At 46.1% G+C, this 13,296-nt stretch overlaps 1 protein-coding gene across 1 annotated transcript in view; it reads left to right on the top strand.

The window, feature by feature from the left end:
* NAV3 (neuron navigator 3) overlaps positions 1-13,296 on the top strand; it is a 367,296-nt gene that overhangs the window by 266,336 nt on the left and 87,664 nt on the right. The window contains exon 13 of the mRNA XM_054399920.1: positions 10,655-10,787. Coding sequence (XP_054255895.1) covers positions 10,655-10,787 — 133 coding nt within the window. The remainder of the gene's footprint in view (positions 1-10,654; positions 10,788-13,296) is intronic.

Genomic DNA, 13,296 nt, shown 5'->3' with positions numbered 1-13,296 from the left:
TCCCTCTCAGTTGAAGGAGCTGCTTTTAATCTGCTGGTTCCTTCAACACTGAGCTAAAAGAAGCCAAGGGAAATATTCTGTTTTCCTGAAGAAGTCCTACAGCTTTCTAAAGGCTTTAAGTTCTTTTTTCTTTTTGAAGCAAATTTGTTTACAGAATAGAATGCAGCAATGCCTGCAGGAAAACCAGCCAGACCCTGGGCTGCATCAGGAAAAGTGTGGCCAGCAGGGCCAGGGAGGTGTTTCCCCCCCTCTGCTCCACTCTGCTGAGACCCCACCTGGAGTACTGCGTCCAGTTCTGGAGCCTCTGTTACAAGAAGGATCTGGAGGTGCTGGAAGGTGTCCAGAGAAGGGCCAGGAGGATGAGCAGAGGGCTGGAGCTGCTCTGCTCTGGAGACAGACTGAGAGAGTTGGGGCTGTTCAGTCTGGAGAAGAGAAGGCTCTGAGGTGACCTTCTTGTGGCCTTGCAGTATCTGAAGGGGGCTACAAGCAAGCTGTGGAGGGACTTTTGAGGGTGTCAGGGAGTGATAGGAGTGGGGGGAATGGAGCAAAACTAGAAATGGGTAGATTCAAGTTGTATTTTAGGAAGATCTTTCACTGTGCTAGGAAGAATGCTGAAAATTTTAGCATGCATAAAAAGTAGTTATTCTTTTGGATTTTTGTATCTTTAGAGATTTGATCCTAATTTGCTCGTTTTTCTTTTTTTTAAGGGATTTCTCATATTGATGAGGGACATTTTTGGGTCTCAGTTATTGATAAGACTTGGGGGAATGGAGCAAAACTAGGAAGGGGTAGATTCAGATTGGATGTTAGGAAGAAATTCTTCCCCATGAGGGTGGTGAGACACTGGAAGAGGTTGCCCAGGGAGGTGGTGGAAGCCTCATCCCTGGAGGTTTTTGCAGCCAGGCTGGATGTGGCTGTGAGCAACCTGCTGTAGTGTGAGGTGTCCCTGCCCATGGCAGGGGAACTGGAAATGGCTGATCCTTGAGGTCCCTTCCAACCCTGACAATTCTGTGATCCTAAAAAGAGCAAACTCTGCTACAAGATACAAGGTTTTCAGCACGCCAATGGAATTACATTAACCTATCTATAGTTATCATTTTATATCCAATCCCTTCTTATTTATCTTACACTCAAATGTCTCTGGACTCTTCCTAATTAAAACAAGTATCCAAGCTAGGGACTTTAGGGACTGCCTCAAACCACTACATCCAGACTCCTAAAAATTGCATGAGGATTAGGCTGAAACCCACAGCAACACTTTCTTTAATGAGCCCCAACCCTCATGGGCAAGATGATAAACACATGGCACAGGTGCTCTGTAAGAAATGTTGGGACCCACAAAGATTGGGTCCCACTGATAGATGGAATAAGTTATATTTGGCAACTCCCTGGTGGTAGAATCCATCTCAGTTGTGATCTGTGAGCAGAACTAAAATACAATGGCTCAGTGATTGCTGCTAATGACCATCCTGTGCTGCCACTCAGCCAGACTGAGACAGGCTGGAGAGTTGGGCAGGGAGAAATGGAGAATGGAGCAAAACTAGACAGGGATAGATTCAGATTGGATGTTAGAAAGAAGTTCTTCCCCATGAGGGTGATGAGATGCTGGAACAGGTTGCCCAGGGAGGTGGTGGAAGAGTGATCCCTGGAGGTTTTTGCAGCCAGGCTGGATGTGGCTGTGAGCAACCTGCTGTAGTGTGAGGTGTCCCTGCCCATGGCAGGGGGGTTGGGACTGGCTGATCCTTGAGGTCCCTTCCAACCCTGACAATTCTGTGATTCTATATCTCAGATATATTTAATTGATATCACACATTTCCTCTCAGAGAAACTTCTACTTCATCTCTTCATGTGGCTGTGTATTTGCCTGAGAGTTGCAAACTGTATTTTTTGTTTAGCCTTTAGTTTGATTAATATCAGCCAGTGGTTGGCCCCAGACAGAGCTGAAGACATCATTTGCTGTCAAGCCTTCAGTGCTAGGTCAGGAGTTGGACTGGATGATCTTTGAGGTCTCTTCCAACCAGATAAATTCTGTGATTCTGTATTCAGGGAGCATGAGCATTGAATCCCTCAGTCCTTACTAAGTGATACTGAAATTCAGGGTCATGCAAAAGCAGGAGAAAGTCCTTTTCTACTTTCTGCTAAAGCAATCATTTGGGTCTTTACTCAGCAAAATCCAATAAAGGAGCAACCAGTGCGAGTGACAATCCTGACAAACAGAACCAGCAGAAACAGCTTTGTGCCCTCCTAAAATTCTCCCTTGGCAGGCAGATTGTTGTTGTGATGCTGCCTGCAAGGAAGGAAGTCTATTAGGCTTCAAATAAAATCTGAAAATCCTTGTGTGGGCCAAGCTCTCAGGGGGTTTCATGGGTGAAGATTTTGATTAAGCAGCCCTTAAGGCAGCTTTTCTCCCAACAAACTGAGGCAAACCAGCACTCTGTCTTGGGACTTGCAGGGGAAAAAGTACATTCAACCAGGGTATGCAGGAGGAGGTCTGTTGCTTCCAGTTGCTTTTCCCCCTCCAAAAAAATGATTCCCATAAATTCAGAAGAGCTGTATTTCTGACTGTGCTTACACATGAGGGGAGGCATCATGCTCCAGGGGTGCTCTGCCTGCTCCTTAGATGACAGAGCATGGTGGTGATCACTGGGGGGTGCTGCAACAAGGTGACAAGGACTGGAGAGGTTCTGCTCTGAGTTGTTGCTTTCAGTTTACACAGAATTGTAAAGGATGACTTAAAACAAACAAAACCCAACCAAACAACAAGCCTCACCTCCATCCCTGGAAAGGTGATGGAGCAACTTATCCCTGGTGCTGTCCATAGGCATATCAAGGACAAGAGGGTCATTAGGAGCAGCCCAGATGGCTTTATCCAGGGGAAGGCTTGTTTGACCAACTTGATAGCCTTTTATGAGAGCATAACCAGGTGGATAGATGATGGCAGAGCGGTGGATTTCAGCAAGGCATTTGACACTGTCTGCCACGACATCCTTGCAGCTAAGCTGAGGCAGAGTGGTCTGGATGATCGGGGAGTGAGGTGAATGTGAACTGCTTGAAGGAAAGAAGTCAAAGAGTTGTGGTCAATGAGATGGAGTCTAGTTGGAGGGAGAAGAGACCAACACCTAACTGTCTGTATTGTCCTATTGAGGTGTCCCAAACTGAACACAATACTCAAAGAATGCCCTCCCCAATGCCAAGTACAGGCAGACAATCACTTCCCTACTGCTGATTACACTATTTCTGATCCCAGCCAGGATGCCTTTGGCTTTCTTGGCCACGTGGGCACCCTGCTGGCTCCTATTCAGCTGCTTGTCTGTTAGAACCCCCAGGTCCCTTTCTGCCAGCAGCTTTCCAGCCACATTTCCCCAAGCCTGTAGTGGTGAACGGGGTGCTTGTGGCCCAAGTGCATGACCTAGTTGAGGTACATCCCATTGAACTCAGCCATCGATCCAGTAGCAGTCTCCCTACACTCAAGCAGATCAGCTTTCTCACTTAACTTGGTGTCATCTGCAGATTTGCTAATGGTGTACTCTAACTCCTCATCAAGATGATTGAGAAAGATGTAAACAGAAGTGGCCCTGAGTGAGCCCTGAGGAGCACCACTTATGAGCAGCCACCAGCTGAATTTAACTCCATTGGCCAGCACTCAATGGCTTAGCTATCCTGCCAGTATTTTATTCAGCAGAGTATATGTTCATCCAAGATATGACCAGCCAGCTATCTCATGAGGGTTCCACAGGAAACAGTGCCAAAGGCTTTACACAAGTCTAGGTAGACAATATCTACATCATTCCCCTCCTCCATAGCTGGGTCATCGTATCATAGGAGATCAGGTTCATCAACAGGACTTGCCTTTCATAAACCCATGCTGACTGGGCCTGGTTCCCTGGTTGTCCTCTGTGTGGTACATAATGGCACTCAAGATGACTTGTTCCATGACCTTTGCATGCACAAAGGTCAGACAGACAGGTCTGTAGTTCCCTGGATCTTCCTTTCAGCCTTTCTTGAAGATGGGTGCCACATTTATAGAATCACAGAATTGTCAGGGTTGGAAGGGACCTTAAGGATCAGCCAGGTCCAACCCCCCTGCCATGGGCAGGGACACCTCACACTACAGCAGGTTGCTCAGAGCCACATCCAGCCTGGCTGCAAAAACCTCCAGGGATGAGGCTTCCACCACCTCGCTGGGCAACCTGTGCCAGTGTCTCACCACTCTCATGGGGAAGAATTTCTTCTGCTACCTGCCAGTCCACTGAGACCTTCCCAGTTAGCCTGGAGTTCTGCTGAATCCTGTCAACAGTTCTTGATAGAGTTCTTTACATCTTCCTTCAACCCTTCTAGTACTATTGCCCACAGGCTGTTTGAAAGGCAATTAAGAATGGGTTCTGCTGCCTCATAAAATAAATAACAAAACAAAAAGAGGGAAAGAAAGAGAGAATGAGAGAAAGAGAGAAAGACAGACAGACAGAAAGACAAAAAAAGGAAATCAAGAGGGAAAGAAAGAGAGAATGAGAGAAAGAGAAAGACAGAAAGAAAGAGAAAAAAAGGAAATAAAGAGGGAAAGAAAGAAAGAAAGAAAGAAAGAAAGAAAGAAAGAAAGAAAGAAAGAAAAAAAGGAAATAAAGAGGGAAAGAAAGAAAGAAAGAAAGAAAGAAAGAAAGAAAGAAAGAAAGAAAGAAAGAAAGAAAGAAAGAAAGAAAGAAAGAAAGAAAGAAAGAAAGAAAGAAAGAAAGAAAGAAAGAAAGAAAGAAAGAAAGAAAGAAAGAAAGAAAGAAAGAAAGAAAGAAAGGAAAAGAAAGAGGAAGGAAGGAAGGAAGGGGGGGAGGAAGGAAGGAAGGGAGGGAGGAAGGAAGGAAGGGAGCGAGGGAGGGAGGCAGGGAGGGAGGAAGGAACAAAATCTCTTTCCTAGTTGACTGTTTGTTATTTTATTCAATACTTAATGACTTTTTGCTGCCCTTACCATGTCACATTAAGTGCTGTATTCAGAACTAAGTGCAAACCAGAAGGGGATCTAGCAAACCCTTATTCAGACCCTCAGGTGTGGGTATACAGGTTTTGCAAGTATGGATAATTATCACAAGAAAAGTAAGTCTCCAATCAATTATTTTTTTCCCTGCAGGCTATAAACTCAAATTATTTCTTCAACCACTTATTAAATGCTTGGAAGAAGAAATAAGAAAGCACATTGACCTTGCAAAAATGTATTTTGCTCTAATGGTGCTCTTGGGCTAGAAGTAATTTCTGTGGCAGTGTATCATTTTGTAATTGAATCTTCAATATATATATATTTATATATTAAAAAAAAGAAAAATCAATCATGAGATGCAAAACCCTCCCATAGTGATACACACTGCATGAAAGCAGATGTATAAATGCATTGCTGTTCTTTTTAACTGTAAAGAGTGTTGCTTTGGATGTGCTGAATGCATCCATTTGGAAATCTACATGGCATGAGATTCCATCTGTGGCCTCAGAGTAATTCAGGATTAATGCTTCAGTGCTTGCCTTGTTGTGGCTATGACAGGTAAGGCATTGCTCTTGCTGAGGAAAAGGTGGTGATGTACGAGGCCAGCTGGCTGTGTTTTCATTTAGCTATGAGGAGAGAACAGTTGTTAGGAAATTTACAGCCCCTGGAAGTTTCTGCTTTGATTCAAGGCTTGGAGTTTGGCTCTCAGAATCTGTGGATTGACAAGAAGTACTGGTTTTAGGAATTCATTCTGTATCCAGTTCTGGAGCCCCTGTTACAGGAAGGATCTGGAGGTGCTGGAAGGTGTCCAGAGAAGGGCCATGAGGATGAACAGAGGGCTGGAGCTGCTCTGCTCTGGAGACAGACTGAGAGAGTTGGGGCTGTTCAGTCTGGAGAAGAGAAGGCTCCCAGGAGACCTTCTTGTGGCCTTCCAGTATCTGAAAAGGGCTACAAGAAAGCTGGGGAGGGACTTTTTAGGGTGTCAGGGAGTGATAAGATTAGGAGGAATGGAACAAAACTAGAAATGGGTAGATTCAGATTGGATGTTAGGAAGAAATTCTTCCCCATGAGGGTGGTGAGACACTGGAAGAGGTTGCTGAGGGAGGTGGTGGAAGCCTCATCCCTGGAGGTTTTTGCAGCCAGGCTGGATGTGGCTGTGAGCAACCTGCTGTAGTGTGAGCTGTCCCTGCCCATTGTAGGGTGTTTGGAACTAGCTGATCTTTGAGGTCCCTTCCAATCCTGATAATTCCATGATTCTATGATTTTGAAGGTGTCTGTGCAGGCTCGCTGTAGTTGCTTTATAAATAATAGGCAGCTGAACTCACAGTAGATTTAAAACAAATTCATTCATGATGAATTGAACTTCGAAGGAGAAAATTTACCTGCTGATATACTTGCTTTGAGGAAAACAGTCCAATTATTTTCTTGTCTTTTCTTCTTCATGAGCTACGAGATCCTTTCTGTTCTGAAAAGTCAATTAAGGGGAGTAGTTTTAAAGTCTCTATTTTAGGCTGAATCATGCCTTAGTCTCCTGAAATGCATTCTGGAATACAGGTGCCAGAGAGGATGGTTCATGGCAGCAGCCTGTGTGTTAATATTCCCTTTACTGGTATGCCCAGAGAAGCAACATCCACCTCCATGGAGGCTGTTGTGGAGACTGATTTATACATCATGTTCAACAGTTTATGGGTTTTATGTGTGGGGGACTGGCTCAAGGACAGAATGATGGTCAGTGAGGTCTGTCTGCCACTTGCAGGGAGTGTATGAACAGATGAGGAGTGAGACTCAGTTCTTTTTTTTTTTTTTCTTTGAACATTCCTGTGTTGTGAAGTTAAAGCCACAAACGAGGCTGAATATCAAAACAAGGCTGTTTATTGAAGGAGAAAGAGAGAGGAAGAGAGAGAGAGGGAGAGAGGAAAAGAGAAGGAGAGAAGAAAAGAGAGGGAGAGAGAGAAGAAAAAAAAACCAGAGAGAGAGCAGGAAAGGAATTATATTACCACACCACCCATCACCACCCCCCTTCCCAAGATGATTTAGGTCTGAGGCAGGGTGCTGCCACTTTGGCTTGGAGAAGCAGCACTTTGTCTTGGAGATGTCATCCTTGTTGGCTTTTGCTGTCCTCCTCTGGAGAAGGGGAGGGAGAGATCCCAAAGTCCAAGTCTTTCTCTCAGCAGCCTCCAGCATGTGGTGTCTTCAGTAAAGATGTCTTCTCTTCTTCAGGAGTTCTTCTTTTCTTCATGGTGGAAATAGGGTTCCTGGGCTGTGCCTTCCAGGCTGCACAGTGATATCTTTTTCTCTCTCCCCCTGAGCTGCTAAGGCTCAGTGTGTTTTGTTCAGTTAATGGCAGCTCCCCCTGGCCCAAACCCCAGTCACTGCCAGGTGTGCTAGCAGTGGGCAGAGCTGACCCAGCAGGCAGGTCCTTCACAACAATCTTCCCTTTTGTTGGACATTCCAGAAAGTCTTTTCACCATCCCCTCCCTGGACAGCTGTTGCCTGGGTGAGGAGCAAAGGTGATTTTATCTTTCTTGATTCCCATCAAAATGGACAAGATTTATTCTCTTACAGAGGGAAAGGTGAACTAAGCTCAAACTGTCTACTGTGGGCATCTAAGTCTTCTACCTCACTGACATTTCTCCAGTCTTTTCTGCTTACCCTTTGGATGTAGCTGCTTCTGTCTGCTTACTACCTAGGACATTAAATGTCAGCCTTTGATTTCCTAACTCACATTTCCTGTAGATGCCCTGTGCATGACAGACACAGATTGTGTTACACTCCTGGTAGCCACTGCTCACTTCACAGGTGGCTAAATTTGGGGATGTTGGTTTTTTTAGGACACTATTGGTCAATTTGATGAGCTACCCAGTATCACTGAAGGTATCCCAGTCCTAGCCACTGCACTAGACTGGTCTACTGGCATTTTATTGTCAACCATGGAAGTAGGCTGCATTAATCAAAGCAATTGCTTATGTTCCTCTTACTTCTACTCTTTCTATCAACAACAGTGAAGAGACATCCAGAGGGTCTATAAGAGTGACATGGGAGACCTGCATTATCTGAGGATATAGGAACATAACACAGCCAGCTGTGAGCAGCCAGAGGAAGAAATAACACCTCACTGCTCATTTTGGATCTCCTCTTAGTATGATTTATAGAGGCACAAACATACAATCAGCAATTCAGTTTCTGTTTGGCCTCAAACACAGTACCACAGTAGCACACTATATCAGAGGTTGGAAGGGACCTCCAAAGCTCATCCAGTCTGACCTCCCTGCACTCAGCAGGGACATCCCCAACTAGATCAGGCTGCCCAGGGCCTCCTCCAGCCTCACCTAGAAGATCTCCAGGGAAGGAGCCTCAACCACCTTCCTGGGAAACCTGTGCCAGTGTTCCACCACCCTCATAGGAAAGAACTTGTTCCTAACATCCAATCTCAATCTTCTCTGCTCTAGTTTGAAGCCATTGTTCCTCATCCTGTCCCTGCAGCCCTTTGCAAACAGTCTCTCTGCAGCCTTCCTGTAGCCCCCTTCAGGTACTGGCAGGCTGCTCTTAGGTCTGCCTGGAGCCTCCTCTTCTGCAGACTGAACACCCCCAGCTCCCTCAGCCTGTCCTCATAGCAGAGCTGCTCCAACCCCCTGAGCATTCTTGTGCCCTCCTCTGGACCCTCTCCATCAGCTCCATGTCCTTCCTATACTGAGGACTCCAGAGCTGCACACAGTGCTCCAGGTGAGGTCTCAGCAGAGCAGAGCAAAGTGGCAGAATCACCTCTCTGGCTCTGCTGGCAATGCTGCTTTGGATGCAGCCCAGGCTGTGATTTGCCTTCTGTGCTGCAAGCTCACCCTGCCTGCTCCTGTCCAGCTTCTCATCCATCAGCACCCCCAAGTCCTTTTCCTCAGGGCTGCTTTCTCTCACCTCCTCCCCCAGTCTGTAATGATAATGAGGATTTCTTCTGGCCTCTGAAACATGTTTATCTTGTCACTGAGCTAACAGTGTGATTTTCTACCTTTCACAAAGTGAAGATAATGCTTTCTGCATTTGCCATGGTATGAGACTTGTGCACTGAACTTCCTGGTGCATCAGCAGCTATTTTTGTATCATGACTTTCTAAATCCTTCCATGAAGAAGTGCACAAGTGAATTTAATCTCCCAAAACACCACATCTGAAATGAGGATGCACAGCACTTCTCCCTGTTTGCTCTGTATGACTAGTAGCAATAGTATTGAGCTCTGCCTTGACTATGGGATTGATTCTACTTTATGTGTAAAAGGAATCTCATGATGTAGACTGCAACAAAAGAAGGATGCTAAGTATTTTGTCTTGTGTGTTGAACTTGAGCAGCATGCCTAAAAAAGAGAGATACCAAGCTGTGTCTCTCCAGAAGTTATGGGTCTAGAACAGGCTTTATCGACCCTCTCCTCTCTAGGACAGGTACATACATGAGGAGACATCTTCAGCGGAGACCTCATCCCACAAACCTGGGACAGTTTAAGGCAAGGTGAATTAGCTCCTAGGGGAGTCTGCTTCTTTGTGGTGTTTAGAAAGGACACCTTTCTAATGAGATATCTTTTATGTAACTAGAACTATGGAAGATTAATGCCATTGGAGATGATAAAGTGAGTGATCTTTCAAACTGTGGCCTGGGAATAATCCAAAACAAGATTAGCAGGTGAAGATGTAGTACAGCTGGGAGCATACTGCTGTGTACAGCAATAAGCTAAGAGTCATAAAGTAACACCATGGAGAACCAACTTTGTAGAGAAAGGTCTGAGAAACACAGATCAACCTCCCTTCCTTTTGTGAGAGTAGGTAAATGACATAGAGCTGAGAGTAGCCTTTCTCTCATTTGCATCCTCTGCCTCAATCTCCCACAGCAGAAGAGTTGACAGCCTGTGTTTCCTGAGAGATGTATAACCTGGTTTCAGTCAGCTCTGGGGACTGTGTTGTCAGGAAATCCACTTTGATGACAGTGCACCCACTAGACAGAAGCTAGAGACCAGAAAATAAAACTTTCGGAAATACTGACTTCCTGCTGACAGCTGATTAGGCTGCAGAAGAGAGAGATAGAATGGGTAGATTCAGATTGGATGTTAGGAAGAAATTCTTCCCCATGAGGCTGGTGAGACACTGGAACAGCTTGTTCAGGGAGGTGGTGGAAGCCTCATTCCTGGAGGTGTTTAAGGCCAGGCTGGATGTGGCTGTGAGCAACCTGCTGTAGTGTGAGGTGTCCCTGCCCATGGCAGGGGGGTTGGAACTGGCTGATCCTTGAGGTCCCTTCCAACCCTGACAATTCTATGATTCTATGATACTCTGTTTTATTTCTCTGTAGCCTAGAAATCCCTCAGGTCTTCTCCAAGCTATTACAAATGCTTTGGCTAGCAACACCAGAAAGATTTAATGGATTTCCCTGCCAGTGTGCTGAATGTGATTGCAATGAAGCATTAAACAACCTGTTTTAATGACTTACACTACTGCTTGCTTGGGCCAGATCCCTGGCACCTGAGTCTTTTCATTAATTGAACAAGCAACTGCTTGCCAGTAAGTGAACCATTAAAAAGCCTGAAAACCAATATTCATTGTACACTAGGAAACATTGCTGAAGTTTTTCTGGTAAACCTTGTGAAGAAGAAGCAATCACATCTGATGATTTTGAGCTTTCTGCCCTCTGTAAAGTACATGTGCCTCTTTCTCTGCAGCTGGGATGACAGCAGCTCTGTTAGCAGTGGCCTCAGTGACACTCTTGACAACCTCAGCACAGATGATTTGAATACCACCTCATCTGTCAGCTCTTATTCCAACATAACTGCCTCTTCAAGGAAGAACACTCATGCCCAGGTGAGTAGGGTTTCCTTCCCTTTTCTTGCAACATCCCCCCAAGCCTGCAGGATAACAAAGAAAAAGGGCTGGTATCAGTGCCTCTGAAGCAACTGAAATATTCATATTTCATGAACTCCTCTACCATACTCATGTGGGAGAAGCCCTTGGACCCCACTGACTCAACTCTGACTCATGGGCTGATGCCTCAGATACATCCCACTGCTGAAGGTGCTGGCTGGCAAGACTCTGTTCTGCCTGCCTATGGGGAGTCCTTGCTGGTCCCAGCCCCTGCTGCACCTTACCATACAATATGACTGTGTTTGTGAGAGGTGGTGTAATCAGGTGTATGTTTTTATATGTTTTAATACTTAATATCTTGGGCAGTGGTATCTTCAAGCACTGCTGTGTCTTATTTACAAAGTGTATTTACAGGTTCTATTATTCAGTTGTGGGTATTACATTTCACATCTAAAGACAGTTAAATGATTCAAGCACAGATCCAACCTTTCCAAGACAGCAATTCAGGTGCTGTGCTCTGTGGGTTTCCCACAGATGGGATTCCATGGCAAATTAGCCAGGGACTCACAGCTTGTTCTTCTGTCTGGTGTCATTCCAGATGCTGTGGCTATGATTTGAGCAGTCCTTGGCTTGGAGAGGGCTAAGGGCCTCTCTCTCTTGTGCCCAGTTCACAGTCTGGAGCTTGCTCTTGGCTCAGAGGGGGCTGAGGGACTCTCTCTTGTTGTGCCCAGCTCACAGTCTGGAGCTTGCCCTTGGCTCAGAGAGGGCTAAGGGCCTCTCTGTTGTGTGCTCCATTGCCAGGCTGTAGCCTCTTCTGGGATTCAATTCTCTTGGAGCTTTTCCCCTTTCTGCCTTGGTCCAGGTGCAAGGCCTGGGTGAAGCTGTTGCCTGTTAGGACAAGTTCTTCAGCTGACACTTGGGCAGCATTTGGCTCTTGTCTCTTTTGTGGTAAGAACAACACCCAGGTGTAGTTGGTCTGCTAGTGCAAGCCCTTCAGCTGCTACTCTGGCAGCAGTTGGCTCCTCTTGCTGGCTGGGTGAGCACAAGGCAGGTTGCCTTCCTTCTCCTCTGGTTTAACTACTGTCCCAAGGCAATTAATGCCCTTTGGTAACACAGAACCCTGGTAACTGGCCCTATGGGATGGGGCTTAGGCAAACATGGCCAGGGGCACACACACACAGTTGACAGCTGTGTCACAAAGTTGATCACACCTGGTCCATGTTTATCTGGACCCCAGGTTTGCACATTCAGGGGTGCTTACAGGGTTAATCAGAGCTGCTGCACATTTGCCTTGACCACCTGGACCCCAGGAAGTGTCCAGGTTAGCACATTCACAGGTGCTTAGCCTATTGCCTGGGCTAGGGCATGTCTGGGGGGTTGACCCTGCAGGAGAGGTGGATTTCTACTCCCTTCATCCCATTCAGAGTATCTCTTTCAACAGAGAGCACAACTTAAACAAGATAGTTTTCATCTTCTATGAGCTAACAAAAATCAGGCAACAAATGCTTTGACTGCAATGCCCTTCTCTTGTTCTGTCCACTGGGGGCAAAGAGGCTGAAGGAAGAAGCCCCTCCCCGGCTTCCTCACCCTTCTCTGGAAACCTTCCAGTCCCTCAACATCTCTCTTGAATTAAGGAGCCCAGAACTGGACACAGGACTCAAGGTGTGGCCTGACCAGTGCTGAGTACAGGGCAGAATAACCTCCCTTGTCCTGCTGGCCACACTATTCCTGACCCAGGCCAGGATGCCATTGGCTCTCCTGGCCACCTGGGCACACTGCTGGCTCCTGTTCAGCTGCTGTCACCCAGCACCCCCAGGTCCCTCTCTGCCTGGCTGCTCTCAGCCACTCTGTCCCCAGCCTGTAGCACTGCTTGGGGTTGTTGTGGTCAAAGTGTAGAACCCTGCACTTAGCCTTGTGAAATCTCATCCCATTGGCCTCTGCCCACCCAGACAGTCTGTCCAGGTCCCTCTCATGCAACAGAGAGCTCCCTTTAGCAGTCTTTTAAGGTGTTCAGAGCAGTGCAAGCTGGCTATAGCCTGAAGCAGAAACTGCCCATCTTGTTGCTGTTTTGTTATTAAAAGAGGATTAACATCACTTTTTGGATGCCATCATGGTGAAAAGAGGCTTTTAGAAAGTACTATGCTTGTAATTTCTTGCTTTAAGAGTATGTAGTTATGTATTTAACCCCATTCAAATTTCTGGGACCGTGACACATGTGGCTGGTAACACCACCACTAATGAAAACTCTCTTCCAAAGGACTCTGTAGTGTTTGCCTAGATGTTTGCTTGGGCTCTTTTCCCATAAATCCTTACCCCAAATCTGTGCTAGCATCTCCACAACATGGATGAAAATTGCAAAAGTGCAGAGAGCTTTTGCCTTTTGTGTGCCTCAAATGAAAAATATGCAAACAGCAACTGATTATTCTGTCAGTCATCTCATCAGCATTAATCCTACTTAGGACAGCAGTGCCAGAGACCCACACAGGGGGTCTGTGGGGAGGAG

Source organism: Indicator indicator, chromosome 3 (genome assembly GCF_027791375.1).
Source record: "Indicator indicator isolate 239-I01 chromosome 3, UM_Iind_1.1, whole genome shotgun sequence".
In the NCBI taxonomy this organism is placed as follows: Eukaryota; Metazoa; Chordata; class Aves; order Piciformes; family Indicatoridae; genus Indicator; species Indicator indicator.
This window is presented reverse-complemented; position numbering and strand designations above follow the sequence as displayed.